The sequence below is a fragment of the Pelophylax lessonae genome (assembly GCF_965119305.1).
Source record: "Pelophylax lessonae genome assembly, chromosome: 5".
Lineage (NCBI taxonomy): Eukaryota > Metazoa > Chordata > Amphibia > Anura > Ranidae > Pelophylax > Pelophylax lessonae.
This window is the reverse complement of record NC_138772.1, coordinates 410,532,164-410,551,663: the sequence shown is the minus strand read 5'-3', so window position 1 is coordinate 410,551,663 and position 19,500 is coordinate 410,532,164. Positions and strand designations below refer to the sequence as shown.

General features: G+C 44.4%; 1 protein-coding gene across 2 annotated transcripts in view; it reads right to left on the bottom strand.

Moving 5' to 3' along the window:
* The window catches only part of DSG2 (desmoglein 2), a 104,830-nt gene that overhangs the window by 49,691 nt on the left and 35,639 nt on the right, over window positions 1-19,500 (bottom strand). For both annotated transcript variants that reach the window (XM_082259740.1, XM_082259741.1), the window contains exons 3-5: window positions 12,827-12,955; window positions 10,649-10,810; window positions 3,435-3,579 (exon numbers count right to left, since the gene is read on the bottom strand). In XM_082259740.1, the coding sequence (XP_082115866.1) occupies window positions 3,435-3,579; window positions 10,649-10,810; window positions 12,827-12,955 (436 nt within the window). The remainder of the gene's footprint in view (window positions 1-3,434; window positions 3,580-10,648; window positions 10,811-12,826; window positions 12,956-19,500) is intronic.

Genomic DNA, 19,500 nt, shown 5'->3' with positions numbered 1-19,500 from the left:
ACAGCCCCAGCATAAGTGGAGGGGGAGGGATGGATGGGAACAGATGAAAGGGGGGTGCCCCACGTGAACCCGGGGGTCCGACTGTCCCAAGGAGGGGCCCAGGGGGAACAACTATTCACCATAACAGGAACCAACCAGGCGGGCACTGCTCCAGACAGAACCCCTGGCTATCGAACTGTCAGCCAGGAAGAACGCTGTGACTAGGGCCGAGACCCGGTCGTATGCAACCTTGTGAGACGTTTAACTCGCAGGCCAGCCCCCGTCCAGTGGGGCTAGGTTGCGGCTGACCTAGCGCAGAGCTGAGGTCTGCGCTCGCTCGCTGGCCAGACTGGAGTGACCACTGGATCTAGATTATCCAGCCAGTCACCCAGTCGGGCAGTTGATTGTAGAGCTCACAGGAAAAAAAACCCAGGAGAAAAAAATTCTATCTAAAAAGAAAAAATTTGCCAGGACTAGAGATCCCAGCAAGGAACTAGGTCCCTACTCCTGACTAGGCAGAAAAAAAAAAAAAAACTGAGTACCTATAGCAGAGAGAGGGAGTATACCCCCCTGAGACTGCCCATAGGTGTAGCCAGATTCTTTCTGCCTAGTGTCCTACTCCAATAGGGGGCAGTATAACCCAATGGTTATGAATATCAAGAGCTGTGTCCGTCAATAAACGAAAGAAAAAATTATTTGATCCCAGCAGATTTTGTAAGGATTGCCAGCTTACAAAGGAATGAAGGCTACAATTTTTATCATAGGTGCATTTTAAATGATAGAGATAGAATATCAACCAAAAATCAAAAAAGAAAAAAAAACACACATGATACAAATATTATAAATTGAGTTGCAGTTCAGTGAGTAAAATATGTATTTGATCCCCAAGCAAAACATGACTTCGTACTTCGTGCCAAGCACAGAGACAAGACATTTCTTGTAGTTGGTTACCAGGTTTGCACACGTCCTGGGGGGGGGGGGGGGGGGGGGGATTTTGGTCCACTCTCCTTTACAGATCTTCTCTAAATCCTTAAGGGCAACTCCACTTTTGTAGGGAAAAGAAAAATCAGCAAATAAAGAAAAAAACAATATAGCGTATACAATTACGACACAAATCATATTGTGATTGAATGTTATTAAAAATACCTTTCCTTTTCAAACTGTAGCTGTTGTAATTTTATGAAAATGCAATGCAATATGGCAACCTGTAGCTGTTCTGTAAACAGAATGTGTGCTGACCACAACCCAGAAACAGTTTCCTGCTTGTGTGATTCGCTCACCAATTTTCCCAGAAGTCTGCACTAAGATACAAGTCAGATTTCTGGCATCCCCTGCAACAAAAATGTGATTTTTGGTGAGATACTCCCAACAAGAACACGTCTAAATTGATGCAGGCCTAGCAGCTTTCCTCAGTTTACTGCAGCTGTCACAGCTGATAATTATGAAACCACTCCCATTTGACCCACTCAGCACAGAGGAACTAACAGCGATTTCTTCAGAACAAAAAAAAGGTAGGAATCTGCAACAAAGTTTGTGAAAATCCCTGCAATGTACAGAGATCACCCAGAGGAGAATGTTTTTTTTCTCAACATAAGTGGAGTTACGCTTTAAGGTTTCTTGGCTGTCACTTGGCAACTAGAAGTTTCAGCTCCCTCCATAAATTGTCTATAGAATTCAGGTCTGGAGACTGGCTAGGCCACTCGGTCACCTTAATGTGCTTCTTGAGCCACACCTTTGTTGCCTTGGCAGAATGTTTTGGGGCACTGCCACACTGAAAGACCCATCCACGACCCATCGTCAGTGTTCTGGCTGAGGGAAGAAGGTTCTTATCCAAAATTTTAAAATACATGGCCCCGCCCATTGGCCCCTCCATGCGGCAAAGTCGGCTTGTACCTTGAGCAGAGAATCAGCCCCAAAGCATAAGGTTTCCACCTCCTTGCTTGACTGTAGGGATAGTGTTCTTAGGGTCATAGTCTGCATTTTTTCTTCCCCCAAACATGGCGAGTCGGGCTAATGCCAAAGAGCTCAATTTTGGTCTCCTCTGATCACAGCTTTTTCTTCATCCCTTACCTGAATCATTTAGCTGTTCATTGGCAAACTTTAGATGGGCCTGTGCATGTGCCTTATTGAGGAGGGGGGCTTTGTGGGCCCTGCAGGACTTCAATCAATGGCTATGTATTGGGTTACCAATGGTTTGCTTGGCAACTGTGGTCCCAACTGCCTTGAAAATTTACAAGCTCCACCTGGGTAGTCCTGGGCTGATTTCTCACTTTTCTCATGATCATATTGATCATCCTTAGCCCATGCGGAGAAATCTTGCATGTAGCACAGACCGAGGGCGATTGAGGGTTATGTTGGGTTTCCATTTGCGAATATTCGCTTCAACAGTTGTCTCCTTCTCACAGAGTTTCTTGCTAATGGTCTTCTAAGTAGCTCATTCAAGCCTTGTGCAGGTCTACAAACTTGTCCCTGATGTCCTTTGACAGTTCTTTGGTCTTTCCCAGGATAATAAGGTTTGAATGGAAGAAAGATTCTGGGGACAGGTGTCTTATACACATAACGAGTTGTTATTAGAAGCGCCTTTCTTAAACTGACAGGACTAATCTGTGTAACACATGAGCACATATTGTAGCCAGTCTATGGGAGCCAGAATTATGTCTGGTTGGTAGCGGATCAAATACTTAATTTTCCTGAACTGCAACTCAAATTATAACAACATTTGTATCATGTGTTTTTTTCTGCATTCTTGGTTGAAATTCTGTCTCTTTCCTTTAAAATACACCTATGATAATTATAGATCCTTCACTTCTTTGCAAGTGGACAAACCTAATCTGCAGGGGATCAAATTATTATTTTTCCAAATTGGGCAATTCTTAGTGGACTAGAGCTGGAACATCCACCGGATCAGCCACCCATATTTGAATGTATGATGGTCTTGGTAGCACTGTTGTAAATTATCATGTGATATATCCATTAAATTGTCTTTTGTTTGTTCCATGTTACCCCAATCCTTTCATTCCACTCACTTGTTTAGTGGATGATTTTATCTATGTATCATTAATAAAGTTTTGATATTTTTACAACTTTTGGTAAATATTTAATTTCTATCTGGTACCCTAAAAGTCCCACTCCTTTGATCCCAAGCCCTCATTTTTTCTCGCTTTTGCGAGAGCTCTGATAATTCAGAGCTACATTTATTCAACACTGTAAAAAGGACATACCTAATAAGCTGTGCTGTCACCACCCTAAGAAAAGTCTCCACGTTATCCTGTATTCGAATTATTAGCCTCAACTGCAAAGAAATTAACAGGAAAAGCTTTGCACAGTCTTCCTGTTCATACACAAACTGAAGCATACAAAACGCAGTTTACTATGCTTCAGTTATAAATGAACACTTCGCTCGAATCAATTTTTCATGGAACTGCTCTTATAGAGATTATTAAATTACTACTTACTTGCAGAAGACATCTCTTCAACTGAACAAACAAAAACTTCGCTGGTAAACACTGGACGGTTATCATTAATATCCTCAACACTAACTCGAAGCTCTATAGGAGGTTCCACATCTGCTCCTGTCTCATCTTTGGCATAACCTTTTAACTGAGAAAAAATAAAGGTGAAATGATTGTATAGTGAATTAATGATCTCAGGTTGGAAAATTGTTCAAATGAAACCACTATCTCCCACAAATAAGCAAAAATATTGTAACCCCATTTGAAAAAAGGAAGTAGAATGTCTTTAAACTTAGAGATTTAACAAATTTTTAAACTGCGGTTTTATACAATTGTCAACTGGAATTCTCCCAAGTGGTAAATATGGAATATTCCAATGTAATACTTTAATTTCTGCCTATTAAAAATAGAATAATTTTTAATGTACATGTTTTAATCCATAAAAATTTCTAGGCCACCTACCCAATATTTATTAATGTGTACTGTTATTTTCCAATTCATATAATACCAAAATCTGGAAAAGATTACATTTGTTTATCACGTGCCATGGGCATATAACACACTCTCCAAGGTAAGAAATCCATGTTCTAGGTAAAACAGTATAAACAAAGAGGCAATACAAACAAATCTCAGGGTAGAAAAATCTGGTAACTCTAGCCCCAATCCAAGTTAAAACTAAACTTTTTGACCACACCCTTTAACTTTTGCTGACAGTCTCTCGCTGTATCAATGAATGCAACCTCTGATCCACAGCATGAGTCTGCTAGCACTACAATGTCTGTACCCAGCATCGACAGATAATGGCTATGGAACCTATGGCATACATGTACATCAGTCTGTGGTTAAGAGTGAGGCTTCTGGGTTGAGAAGGAAGTTGTCAGTCAGCATGAACTGGACATGTTAAGCTCCAGCAAAAATGACAGCATCAGACCCTCAGTTCCCCTGGATATTGTGAAGTTATTTTTGCTATGAGCCATGCAACCAAATATTCAATTATGGAGAAAGACAAGAGATATCCTAATGTGTTTCAGCGGCGTCTTCTCCTCAGTCCCCTGCGTCTCCTCGAGTCCTCCCTCCTCCTCTTCCTTGGCCAATGGCATGGCTTCGCCTTTCGGCCGATCGGGATACGGTCTCAGACTCGCTTCCTGATTGGCCAGGAGGAGGATCCGTGTGACAATAGCGAATATTCATTCGCTATTGTTACACAAATAGGTGGGCTCACTGCGCCCCGAGCCAACCCTTTTTTGAAGCCTATTAGAACCTCCGGCTCTAATCACGTGCTTCAGAAAAAACAAAAACAAAAAAAAACCCCATTGAACTCCATGCGTCCAGCGCTCTGCATGTAGATTAGGGGGCCGGACGCATGGATAGGGGGGGGGGGGGCGCTGCCCCTGTGCCCCCAAATGCACCAGCTGCCACTGCTCTGGGATTAAAAGTACCATTTCAGTCTTTGCAGATGACACCAAGCTTTGCAGTGGAACAACATCCTTGAAAGATAAATAAAATGTGTATCAGCGCTGCTCAATAAATATATGCAAAATTACAAATGTTAATCATTAAAGTGGTAAAATTATGAATAAATTACTGTACCTTACTATCTCAATAAATATATCAATGGTATTAAATACAGTATGTGCTATTAATCAAAAGTATCAAATAGTGTTGTTACTATAAATAATTATCCAATTAGCTAAATATCCTATAAACTCATATATACAAATTATTGTGCATCACAATGAAAATGAATTAAAGTGTCCAGTGCTTAAGTGACTAAATCAATAAATAATTGGATTTTTGTAAGAACTTAACGTAAAATCCTTTTCTCTTAAGCTCATTGACAGACGCAGTCCTCTTGATTAATATCAATTGGGTTATACTGCCCTCTACAGGAGTAGGACACTAGGCAGAAGAAAACGTTCTGGCCACACCTTAGGGGCAGTCCCAGAGGGTATATCCTCTCTCTCCCTGCTACAGGATGTTAGTTATGTCACAAAGCAGTGTCAGAGAATTTAACCCAACCCAACTCATAAACAGAGGGGCCGGGTACTGCGTCTGTCAATGAGCTTAAGAGAAAAGGATTTTACGGTAAGTTCTTACAAAAATCCAATTTTCTCTGTCGCTCATTGACAGACGCAGTCCTCTTGATTAATATCAATTGGGACGTCCCAAAGCAGTGCCACAAATGAGGGGTGGGATAGCGGAAATCAAAATCCAATCCAGAAGGCCCAACCGGTGCCAACTAGAAGTCTTAAAGGCTCATCAGACAAAAGGATGAGACTCAACTGAAAACCCAACAGAAAAAAACCCTCGAGGTAGACCAACGGTCTCCTCAAACAGCGGCCTGCAGAACCTTGCGGCCAAAAGAGGCATCGCCGATGCCATCACATCAACTTTATAAAATTTTGCAAAGGTATGAACCGACGACCATGTAGCCGCCTTGCAAACCTGAAGCACTGACGCCTGATAGCGGAAGGCCCAGGAAGCACTAAGCGCCCGAGTGGAGTGCGCCTTAACAGGGAACGGAGGAACCCGACCCTTGGAATAAGCCTGTACCACCGTCTGTCTGATCGATCTGGAGATAGTCGCAGCAGATGCAGGCAACCCCTTTTTAGGGCCATCCGTGATCACAAAAAGTGAATCCGTCTTACGAAACAAGTCCGTAGTATTCAAGTATACCCTGATCGCCCGAACCACATCCAAGGAATGTAACGCAAACTCCAGAGGATGACTGGGCTTAGGACACAGGGAAGGTAACACAATATCTTCATTTAGATGGAAATCTAAAACCACCTTAGGAAGGAAGGATGGATTCGGACGAAGAACCACCTTATCCCTATGAACCACCAGATATTGGGAACGACAGGACAATGCGGCCAGTTCTGACACCCTGCGTGCAGAAGTGATAGCCACCAAAAAGGCCACCTTCTGGGATAAAGTAAGCAAGGGAATCTCCCTAATATTTTCAAAGGGAGGTTTCTGAAAAACCGACAACACCAAATTAAAATCCCAGGGCGGTAAGGGCGTGCGCATCGGCGGAGCCAGGTGCCGCACCCCCTGGATGAAACTCCGCACCAAGGAATGAGTAGCCAGAGGCCTCTGAAAGAAGATTGCTAACGCTGAAACCTGACCCTTGATAGTGCTCAAGGACAGTTTCTGCTCAACCCCCTTTTGCAGAAAAGCCAATATTCGGGCCACCGAGTAAGAACGTGGAGGAAACCCAAGGGATTCACACCACGCGATATAAGACTTCCATGTGCGATGATAGACTTTTCTGGAAGTCGCTTTCCTTGCTTTAATTAGAGTAGGAATAACTGAAGCTGACAACCCCTTGTCCTTCAGCACCTGGGTCTCAATAGCCAGGCCGTTAAAGCCAGTGATCGTAAAGCAGGATGGAAGATCGGTCCCTGAGACAGCAGATCCTCCCGAGAGGAAGTCGCCAAGGAACGTCTGCGACCAGCCTGACCAGGTCGGCGTACCAGGCCCGACGAGGCCAGTCCGGAGCTACCAGGATAACTGGAATTCCCTCCACCTCTATCCTGCGAAGAAGTTTCGGCAGCAACCTGAGAGGAGGGAAGGCATACAGTAGCTGATACTGCCCCCACAGGGCGACCAGCGCGTATGCGGCGTCTGCTAGAGGATCGCGGGAGCGAGCTACAAACCTCCGCACCTTCCTGTTGAGCCGAGATGCCAACAGATCCACATCCGGGGTGCCCCAACGAAGGCACAGTTGGTGAAATACCTCTAGATGAAGAGACCATTCCCCTTGATCCAGAATCTGACGGCTGAGATAATCTGCCTGCCAGTTCTCCACCCCCGGAATGAATACCGCGGAGAGAGCTGGAACAAATCGTTCCGCCCAACGAAGAATGCTGGCCACTTCTATGGCCGCCAGAACACTCTTGGTGCCCCCTTGGTGATTGACGTAAGCCACGGCCGTGGCATTGTCCGACTGGATCCGAACCGGGCTGCCCCGGAGCTGCTCGGTCCAGTGAATCAGACAAAGTCTGATCGCTCTCAGTTCCAATACATTTATCGGTAACCTGGATTCTTCCAGGGACCAAAGCCCCTGAGCAGATATCGAGAGAGAGAGAGAGAGAGATATTGAGAGAGAGAGAGAGAGAGAGAGAGAGATGATATTGAGAGAGAGAGATCGAGAGATCGAGAGAGAGAGAGATCGAGAGATCGAGAGAGAGAGATATCGAGAGATATCGAGAGATATCGAGAGATATCGAGAGAGATCGAAAGAGAGATCGAAAGAGAGATCGAAAGAGAGATCGAAAGAGAGAGAGAGATATCGAGAGAGAGAGATATCGAGAGAGAGAGAGATATCGAGAGAGAGAGAGATATCGAGAGAGAGAGAGATATCGAGAGAGAGAGAGATATCGAGAGAGAGAGAGATATCGAGAGAGAGAGAGATATCGAGAGAGAGAGAGATATCGAGAGAGAGATATCGAGAGAGAGATATCGAGAGAGAGATATCGAGAGAGAGATATCGAGAGAGAGATATCGAGAGAGAGATATCGAGAGAGAGAGATAGGATTTTGTCCCCCTGTACAAATCAATAGTAAGACCTCATCTGGAATATGCAGTTCAGTTTTGGGCACCAGTTCACAAAAAGGATATTGGGGAACTGGAGAAAGTGCAGAGAAGGGCAACCAAACTGATAAGAAGCATCTCTCGAGAAGGAGATTAAGGGGGGATATGATCAACAAGTACAAAAACATAAAACATGAGTGGTCCATATAGTGAACTTTGTGATGAGTTATTCACTTCAAGGTCATCACAGAGGACAAGGGGACACTCCTTACGTCTAGAGGAAAAGAGATTTCATCTCCAAATAAGGAAAGGTTTCTTTACAGTAAGAGCTGTGAAAATGTGGAATAGACTCCCTCCAGAGGTGGTTCCAGCCAGCTTAATAGATTGCTTTAAAAAAGGCCTGAATTCTTTCTTATATAAGCATAATATAACTGGGTACTCGCTTTTATAGGTAAAGTTGATCCAGGGAATATCCGATTGCCTCTCAGGGGATCAGGAAGACATTTTTTTCCCCTGCTGAAGCAAATTAGATCATGCTTTGCTGGGTTTTTTCGCCTTCCTCTGGATCAACTGTTTTATTGGTTGAACTAGATCAACTTGTGTCTCTTTTCAACCTGACTAACTTTGTAACTATCCAGATCCCTTGCTGAAGCCGCCACTGGGTCCAGTTCAGGTGAAAATAGGGGGCTGGACTGCCAATCCAGTGCTGTGATGGTGCCTGAGATCATCTGTTCCCTGTCATCACCCTATGATGTCAGTCTTCTTCGCTCTCCTTTGAGGACACCACCAGTGGCCATTCAATAGGAAGTGTCCACATTATGCAGGCTGCGATGTGGACTCCTAAAGAGGGACTCCCAAGCAGAAGTAAACAGAAGAGGAGACTCAGGACTGCGGCATCGTACGATTTCAGGTTAATGCAAGTAAAAGCAGGCATTTAGATAGGGTTTTTTTTTTTTTTGTTCCAGCAATCACAGAGGGTGTGGGAGGTGACAGTCAAAGTGGGGCTTTAAAGGCCTTCAAAGCATGTGTATAATATTCTATTTCATGTTCCCAAGTTGGTTAACACAACTGAAAGCTCCCGATGTAAACTTCTAAATTAATCACTTGCCTACGGGACACAAAAACCCCCTTCCTTCCCAGGCCAATTTTCAGCTTTCAGCGCTGTCGCCCTTTAAATTTCAATTGCACGGTCATGCAACACTGTACCCAAATTAAATATTTATAATTTTTTTCAAACAAATAAAGTTTTCTTTTGGTGGTAGTTTGTTAAAAAAATTAGCAAACAGGTAATTTTTCACCTTCACTGATGTGTTCTGATGAGGCAGCACTGATAAGGCAGCACTAATGGGTGGCATTGACCTTCACTGGTAGGTGACCCTGGTGGGCACACATAAGGCAGCAGTGTCTTTTCCTTTTCGGGGGGATTTTCCTCTGACAGCAGCCGCCGATCCGTTTTTTTTTTTTTTCTCCTCATGTTGTCAGCTACTCCAAACAAACTACCTCTCCGCTCAGGATGGGGGTGCTGACCACCAAGGGCACGCTGCAACTCAGGCCAAACCAGGTCGTTTGCGCCCCGGCGAGGTGTTTCACTCGTGGGCCAGCCCCTGTCCATTGGGGCTCTGTCTTGGTGAGGCCTAGTGTGGGGCTATAACCTGCACATGCTCGCTGGCTGGACTGGAAGACCTTAAGGATCTAGGATATCCAGTCCGGCTGCTGATTGCAGTTCTCTCAGGAACATAAACTAGCTAAAAAAAAAAAAAACCACCACAAGACCAAAGTCCCAGCTGGGAACTAGATCCTACTCCTAAAACTAGGCAGAAACAAACTGAATCCTATAGCAGTGAGTGGGTGTATGCCTTCAGGGACTGCCCCATAGGCGTGGTAAAGTTTTTTCCTGCCTAGTGTCCTACTCATGTAGGGGGGCAGCATAACCCAATGGTTAAGAAGAATATGGAACTGCGTCTGTCAATGAACGATAGAGAAAAGCAGATTACCGGCTCAGTTTACATCATGTGATCAGCCATCATTGGCTGACAGCTGATCATGTGGTAAGGGGCCGGGACATAACAGAGCGTGCCGTGCGCGCCCCCCGCTAACATACATACAATCATAACAATACTGATAAATTTGATTAAAGGCTTAGTTCACCTTTACCAAAAAACTGCCTAGACACACAAGGGGCGTCTGTAGATAAAAATTAACTGTACGGCTCTGTCTAATGAAGCCTGACTGGAATACTCCCAGGATGTTGCTAGGAGGTGGTTAAGCGAGGCCTATTTATTACTGCTCACCCCCCACCATCACTGTAGTGAGCTATCAAAGCTACTGCATCAGGGGAGAGAAAGAATAAGTGAGGAGTTTTGAATCATATAAAAAGATCACTCCTGTGATATTAAAGGTGAGCAAAAATGACTAGGCCTCACTTAGCAATGTTCTGGGAGTGTTCCAGTCAGGCTTCACGAGGTACTGTATGTAAATGGCTTACACCTACAGCAAGGGTATTCTTCAATTTTAGTTCGAACTGGTTGTTTTTATCTACAGATATCCCCTCTCTGCAAAGGCAGCTTTTTTTTTTTTTTGTAAAGGCGAACTTACCCTTTAAATGTTAACATCTTACAGATTGCAGGAATTTGAGGAGTTACCCGAAGTATAAAAGGCATCGAAAATAGAGGAAAACTTACAAAGAACATGTCAATTTCTTCTCTGTCCACAATTCCAGTTACATTCAAGTCTCCTGTCCTTTCATTAATAATGAATAAGCCAAGCGGTGGTTGTGTCACTCCTCTACCAACTATGCTGTAGCGAATTCTCTTTGTTGGGTCCAGCTTAACATCAGATTGGATCTAGTATTATGTAAGAGAAAAAAGTCAAAAACAAAAATTGTGAAAAACACAAGAAGTAGGACTATACATCATGGGAGAGATTTCAACCATTAAAACAAAACAATGAGAAAATATTAGGGAAATGGTATACAAAATAAACTATGAAGAAAATAGCCAGGGGAAATGTTTGTTTAACCACCTCAATACAGGGCACTTAAACCCCCTTCCTTCCCAGACCAATTTTCAGCTTTTAGCGCTGTTGCAATTTGAATGACAATTGCGCGGTCATGCAACGCTGTACCTAAACCAAATTTGTGTCATTTTTTCCCCACAAATAGAGCTTTCTTTTGGTGGTATTTGATCACCGTCAGGTTTTTTCTTTTTTGGTGCACAAATAAAAAAAGACTGAAAAGTTTGGAAAAAAAAAAAAAAAAAAGTTTTTTTGTTTAGGTTATAAAATTTTGTAAATAGATATGTTTTTTCCTGCACTGATGAGCACTGATGATGCCGCACTGACAGGCACTGATGAGGAGACACTGATAGGGTGGCACTGATGGGGTGGCACTGATATGCAGCACTGATAGGTAGCACTGATATGCAGCACTGATGGGCACTGATAGATAGCATTGATATGCAGCATTGGTGGGCAGTGATAGGCAGCGCTGATGGGCACTGATAGGCAGCACTGATTGGCGGCACTGATGGGCACTGATTGGTGGCACTGATGGGCGGCAATGATCGGCACTGATCGGCACTGATGGGGGGCACTGATGGGCACTGATAGATGGCAATAACGGCACTGGTGGGCAGCACTGATAGATGGTATTGGTGGGCAACACTGATAGGGAGGGCACTGGGGGGCTCTCTGAGCCCTGCTTGCCATCCCTGGTGGCCATAGTGGGCATCCCTGGTGGTCATGGGTGGGCATCCCTGGTGGCTTAGTGGCACCCCCCCCCCCCCAGGGATGCACTGGTAATCAATGTTCTGATTACCAGCACAGACCCCCCCCTGTGATCAGTGAGTAATTAGAAATACTCACTGATCACCCCCGCAGCAGCACCGATCATCCCTCTTCTCCTCACTGACAGGATCTGTCAGGAGGAGAAGAGATCGAAGCCGTTACAACGGCTCTATTTACATTACACGACGGCTGTGATTGGACATAGCCGTCATGTGATCAGGAGGGCCAATCACAGGGCCCTCCTGCCGAATGATGTTGCTCTGTGTCCGAGGGACACAGGCACATCGAGATCGCGCAGCTGCGCGTGCCCGCGGCGGCGCGATCTCTCTCCTTCTGAAGGACGTTCCGGAACGTCCATTCAGAAGGACGTTCCGGAACGTCCATTCAGAAGGACGAGACTCCCGCCAGGCCGTATATCTACAATGGCCCGGGTGGGAGGTAGTTAAACTATGAGCTTAAGTTTCCCAAACTTGTCCTAAAGTCTCAGTCTCACATACAGTGATACAGTGAGTAAAGCTGGCAAAGAGGTTTTTTTTTTTTTTCCTTTTAGCCAATGGGCTAAAGAAAAAACTAAGCGAATCCTCCGTCCACACAAATCCAATGACAATACAATGGCCAGCCGCTGATCGATGAAGAGTCCCATCATGTCCCTTTGACAGAAGTCAAACAATCAAACTCTGTCAAGCGGGAACAGCCAAACTCTAACCTATATTTGGCAGGTCCCTGCTGAACAGGCTGAATTTTGATCAGTGTACGGCCAGCTTAGGGATAGAGTAGCCTGGTCTCAGCTGTGTAATTTAATTACTTATGTACTATCTAAACTTTGTGAACTAGAGACACTCTAAAGGCCAGGTTTGAGAAACACTGGATTTGATTTACTTTAACTGGAGAGTGCAAAATCTGGTGCATTGAAACCAATCTTTTAGGTTTTCTTGAACAAGCTGAAGTTAGAAGCTTGCACCATGCACAGCTGCACCAGGATTTTGCACTTTTATGTTTTAGTAAACCAACCCCACTGTGTTCAGTCATACAAGCTGAATACTGAACATTGATTTGTACAAAGTTAGTATGCTTACCCTTGCAATGGGATTTTTGTAAGAATTGTCCATTTCTTCTCTAATTGAAACAGGTGGAATAATCCATTCTCGTTTATGTCTTGACAATAGTTTGGTTCCATCATGCAGTCTAATATTTCTCTTCACCAGCTTAGGAAAAAAAAAAAAAAAAGAAGCACACACACAAGGTCAATTGCAAAGAAACATCTTGAAAGTAGGCATAGTTCATTAAAAAGAAAACTAGGCTGAAAATTCAGGGTCTTAAACGGTATTGGAATGTAAAACGTTAACAGTACAAATGTAAAAAAGTACCAACACATACAGGTGCATCTCAAAAAATAAAAGAATATATAATTTAAAAAAGTGAAACTCATTCTATAGAATCATCACACACGGAGTAAAATATTTCAAGTATTTCTCTTTTAATTTTAAGGATTATGGCTTACAGCTAGTGAAAACCGAAAAGTCAGACCAATTTAAAAAAAAAAAAAAAAAAAAAGATTTTTGACTTGCCATAAAATCCATTTCTCTCATGTTCATTGTGACAGACACAGCTCCTGGTATTCATAACCATTGGGTTACACTGCCCCCCTACAAAAGTAGGACACTAGGCATAAAGAAATTCTGGCTACACCCATGGGCAGTCCCAGGGGGTATACTCCCTCTTTCTGCTATAGGTACTCAGTTTTGTTACAAGCAGTGTCAGAGGAATTACAACTCCACAGAGGGGTGGGTGCTGTGCCTTTCAATGATCATCAGAGAAATGGATTTTATGGTAAGTCAAAAATCCAATTTTCTCTTTTGTTCATGGACGGACACAGCTCCTGGTATGCATAACCATTGGGACATCCCAAAGCAGTGTTAAACATGAAGGGTCGGAACAACCAAAAAATTCCCCAAGGCTAAACAATAGCCAACCAGGCAACACAGGCTCAACAAAATAACCAGAGCCCACCTAAAAAAACAATACATCCTCAGGATCAGGTCCCTCTTAAACAGCAGCCTGCAAAGCCTTGCGGCCAAAGGAAGCATCCGCAGATGCCAACACATCCACTTCATAAAACTTTGTACAAGTGTGCACTGACAATCAGATGACGAAAGGCCCAGGAGGCACTAAGCGCCCTTGTAGAGTGCGCCTTGACAGGGAAAGGAGGAACCTGACCCTTGGTAGAATAGGTCTGAACCACCGTCTCTGTGATCCATCTTAAAATGGGTGGCAGAGGAAGCGGACGACCCTTTGAGGTCCATCCGTGAGCACAAATAGAGTCTGACTTTCCTAAATGACTCCATAGCTGCCAGATACACCCTAATTGCCCGGACCAAATCCAAGGCATGCAAGGAAATTTCCATTGGATGTTTAGGCCTGGGACACAGGGAAGGCAACACAGTATCTTTATTCAAATAAAAGTCAGAGACAACCTTTGGAAGGGATGACGGACAGGGGAGAAGAACCACCTTATCCCTGTGAATCACCAGGTAACATGAACAACATTATAATGCTGCCAATTCTGATATCCTGTGCACAGAAGTGATAGCCGCTAAAAAGGCCACATTCTGGGACAATATAAGCAGGGGAATCTCCCAAATATTTTCAAAAGGAGGCTACTGCAGAGCTGAAAGCACCAAATTAGGATCCCAAGGCTGCAACGTAGCCCGCACTAGAGGACCCAAATGTCAGACACCCTGAAGAAACGTATGCACCAGGGAGTGTGTGGCCGAAGGTAGTTGGAAGAAGACCACCAAAGCCGACACCTGGCCCTTGATGGTACTCAAGGCCAATTTCTGTTCAACCCCCCCGTTGAAGGAAGGTTAAGACCTAAGCCACGAGAAGCGAGGAGGAACCCCAAGAGACTCGCATTACGCAATGTACGTCTTCCATGTACGATGGTACATCTTCCTAGGAGTAGATTTCTAGCTTTCAACAGGGTAGGAATCACTGACTTAGATGAACGCAAGGTGCTGAAGGATAGGGGTTTAACAGCCAAGTCATCAAAGCCAGTGACTGTAAAGCAGGATGGAAGACTTTGGGACAGAAGATCCTCCCTGACAGGAAGCTTCCAAGAACATCGGTGACCAGCAGCACCAGATTGGCGTACCAAGCCCGGCGAGGCCAGTCTGGAGCCACCAAGATGACTGGAATTCCTTCTGCCTCGATCCTGCGAGGAAGTCTTGGCAGAAGCTTGAGAGGAGGGAAGGCGTAAATCAGCAGATACTGACCCCACGGAGCCACCAGTACGTCTGTGGCGTCGGCTAGAGGATCCTTTGACCAAGCCACTTCACCTTTCTGTTGAGCCGAGACGCCAACAGATCCAGCTTGGGGGTACCCCACTAGAGACATAGCTGATGAAACACCTCCAGAGTGGAGGTCTGCGCGCGTTCGCTGACCAGACTGGGGTGACCACTGGATCTAGTTATCCAGCCCATCGCCCAAGTCCGCAAGTTAATTGTAGATCTCACAGTAAAAATCCAGGTAGGAAAAAAAATTTCCTTTCGAAAAAATTTTGCCAGGACCAAAGATCCCAGCAAGGAACTAGGTCCTTACTCCTGACTAGGCATAAAAATGTGGCTATAGCAGAGAGAGGGAGTATACCCCTTGGGACTGCCCATGGGTGTAGCCAGAATTTTTTGTTGCCTAGTGTCCTACTCCTGTAACTGGCAGTATAAACCAATGATTATGAATACCAGGAGCTGTGTCCATCAATGAACAAAAGAGAAAACCGACGGTTAGACTTACCTGTAACAGTGTTTCTACGAACCTTCCAAAACGGCAACACATGAGAGATGAGAGGCTCCACCCTACAGGAAACGCAATCAGTTCACAGCTGTTTTAAAGGCCCCACCCTTCCCCTTGACCCTCAGTTGTAAAAAAGTAATTCTCCCAACCGGTCCACAAGGGGTATACATTCACTTGAGTACTCGCCACCTATTGTTTACATTCTTTACCTCACCCTTTAACTGGGTGGGAAGTAGGCCTGCCGTCCTGGAAGGTTCATAGAAACACTGTTACCGTTAAGTCTAACCGTCGGTTTTCTCCTCTCACCTTCCAGGAAGGCAACACATGAGATGATAATCAAGTAACCGCAGGCCTACCTTAGGGTGGGACCACAGCCTGTAGTACCTTTTGGAGTGCTTCATGAAGGTATCTTGGCTGTACCAGGTGGCTACACTGCAAATCTGTTCCCAGGAAGCTCCCGCTTTCTCAACCCAGGAGGTTGCCAGTGCTCTGGTTGAATGTACTTTCAGCTTTGCTGGTGCGGGAAACCCTGAAATCTCATATGACATGGTAATGGCTTGTCTGATCCACCTAGAGACTGAAGGCTTAGACTAGTGGTTCTCAACTCCAGTCCTCGGGACCCACAAACAGGCCAGATTTTAAGGATTACCTTGGGGAGAAGCAGACTAGAATACTGCAATCACTGAGCAGCAAATGATATCACCTGTGATGTATTTCAGTTATCTTGCAAATCTGGCCTATTAGTGGGACCTAAGGACCGAAGTTTGAAAACCACTGGCTTAGACACTTGAATTCCCTTCCTTGGTCCAGAGTAGAGGATCAAAAGAGGATTAGTTCTCCTAAACGCTTTGGTCCTCTGTAAATAAGTTAGGAGGCATCTACTCACATCAAAACAATGAAATGTCTTTTCCACCTCATTCTTAGGGTTATCACAAAATGATGGCAAAGTGATCTCCTTTCCTATGAAAGGAAGATGCTACTTTGGGCAGATATAGAGGATCTGGCCTGAGGATAATCCTATCTGGGAGGATCAACAAAAATGGTTCTTTAAAAGAAAGACCTTGTAAGTCCCCTACCCTTCTAGCTGTTGTGACAGCTAATAGGAAGGCTATTAGGGTCAAAAACTTAAGGGAATCCTCTTCAATAGGTTCAAAAGGGTTTCTAGATAAGGCCTCTAGAACCCTAGTCAGGTCCCAAGGTGGAAACCTATTTCTTGTGACCGGGGTAGCTCTGGCCGTCAAACATATTTGAACAAAAAGGTTCTTTCGCTAGTCTCGGGTTTAAAAAACAAAAAACAAAAATGAGAGCGGTTCTATTTGTACCCGAAGAGTGTTGACCGCCACACCCTTCTCTACCCCATCCTGTAGGAAATCTAAGATTACAGGGACAGGAGTTGGAAGAAATCCACTTCTGCCTGTGCCAAGTACAAAAGGTTTTTCCAAACCTTAGAGTACATTTCCCTCGTTACAGGTTTTCTGCTCAGGAGGAGTGTGTATCACTCTGTCTCAACAGCCTTTTATCTAAGGATCTGGCGCTCACTAACCAGGCTATCAACTGGAAGAACTCTGGCCTGGGGTGCAGTACTGGACCCTGAGAGAGTACAGTTCTATTCAAAATTATTCAACCCCCACTGAAATTGATTGTTTTGGCCAGTTTGACATTGATTTTGATCATTCAGTCATCCTGCTTACAATTAAATCAAAGAGGCACGTGTAGGTCAGACAAATATATCATAACATTTATAATGAAATAACCACAAATGTCTTTTCTGTGCTCACATCATTATCAGTTTTATTCAACCCCCAAGTGATATTCAATCTTAGTACTTAGTACAACATCCTTTTACAGTTATAACAGCTTTTAAACGTGAAGCATAGCTTGACACAAGTGTCTTGCAGCGATCTACGGGTATCTTCGCCCATGACGTCATGGGCAAAAGCCTCCAGTTCAGTCACATTCTTAGGCTTGTGCACTGCAACTGCTTTCTTTAAGTCCCACCAGAGGTTCTCAATCGGATTTAAGTCTGGTGACTGTGATGGCCACTCCAAAATGTTCCAGCCTTTAATCTGCAACCATGCTCTAGTGGACTTGGAGGTATGCTTGGGATCATTGTCCTGTTGAAAGGTCCAACGTCTCCCAAGCCTCCGGTTTGTGACGGACTGCATCACATTGTCATCCAATATCTCCTGGTACTGAAGAGAATTCATGGTACCTTGCACACGCTGAAGCTTCCCTGTACCTGCAGAAGCAAAACAGCCCCAAAGCATGATTGACCCCCCGCCATGCTTCACAGTAGGCAAGGTGTTCTTTTCTTCATAGGCCTTGTTCTTCCTCCTCCAAACATAGCGTTGATCCATGGGCCCAAACAGTTCTAATTTTGTTTCATCAGTCCACAGAACACTATCCCAAAACTTCTGTGGTTTGTCCACATGACTTTTGGCTTACTGCAGTCGACTCTTCTTATTCTTTGGAGACAGCAAGGGGGTGCGCCTGGGAGTTCTGGCATGGAGGCCTTCATTACGCAGTGTGCGCCGTATTGTCTGAGCAGAAACTTCAGTACCCACATCTGACAAATCTTTTCTCAGTTCCTCAGTAGTCACACAGGGACTTTTCTCCACTCTACGCTTCAGGTAGCGCACAGCAGTCGAAGTCAGCATCTTCTTTCTGCCACGACCAGGTAGCGTTTCAACAGTGCCCTTTGCCTTGAATTTGCGAATGATGCTTCCTATGGTGTCTCTTGGTATGTTTAACATATTTGCAATCTTCTTATAGCCATTGCCCTTCCTGTGAAGAGTAATCACCTCTTCTCTTGTCTTCCTGGACCATTCTCTTGACTTCACCATGTTTGTAACCACACCAGTAAATGTCTAGAAGGAGCTGAGTATCACAGTCATTTTAAAGCTGCCTAATTGGTGCTTATTAGGCTTTATTTCTGCTCCCTGACATCCACAGGTGTTTTCAATACCTGATTGAAAACACTTCAATGAACCTCTGTTCTTCGGAGTGGTAGTCTTTAAGGAGTTGAATAATTGTGTCAATGAAGAATTCATAAAAGAAACATTTACTACTGTATTACAAAACCAATGTATAACAAAAAACTATCAGCGCAAAACCAAATATGTGATATACCACTCAAACTAAATAGAAACACTGTGCGTGAACTATATACTAAAAAAGTGCTTAAATATCACTGTGCATAAAAATATGTAAAACATATATAGCCGGCAGCATACACCAATCGTGTTCACATCCCACAATAAATAATATAAATACAAAAACGTGCTGCGCCAGACGTGCACAAATAAACTCAAATGATGATAATATAATCAATATCTAAAGTCCATAAGGAATGAGATTGTGCTCAAAATCCAATAAATTGTGCATTAGTGTCCAAGTGTCCAAATCAGAGATGCAATTTTGTGAAAAAGTAAACACCAATCTGTGAAATCCCTCCACCTGATAGATTGGCCTCTCACCTCCAAATAGGACCCAGACGGGCCAGCAAAGGCATATACTGAGGATATCTGACTCCTGGACTGGCACTCCAGCATCTCACCTCCGGAGGTATGGACAGGGCACTTCGCCGTGCCTGCTGTTATGGCAATGATAGCGTGCGTCACTAGAGAGATGTTCGGCGTCGGTCACGCAAGCTCCGCCCCCCTATACGCGTTACGACGAACGTATGGCTCCAACGTCTTCCTCGGTAGGGGTCCCTAAGAAAAACCTTCATTAACCCTGGGCCTCCTTACCAGCAAACTTGTTAATACACCTATAACACAAAAGCTTAGTGTGAGATTTGGACAGTCTCTCCCCACAATTACCACACTTTTTAGAGGCGCTAGTGCTAGCGGATATAGGGGGTGGTTTGTCAGAGGCCTCCTGGGTTCCACTTGGGGATTCTGCAAGAGAAGAGGAAACAAGTAAACTGTCACTCTTCCTGTCCTCTTATAAGCTTGGCCAC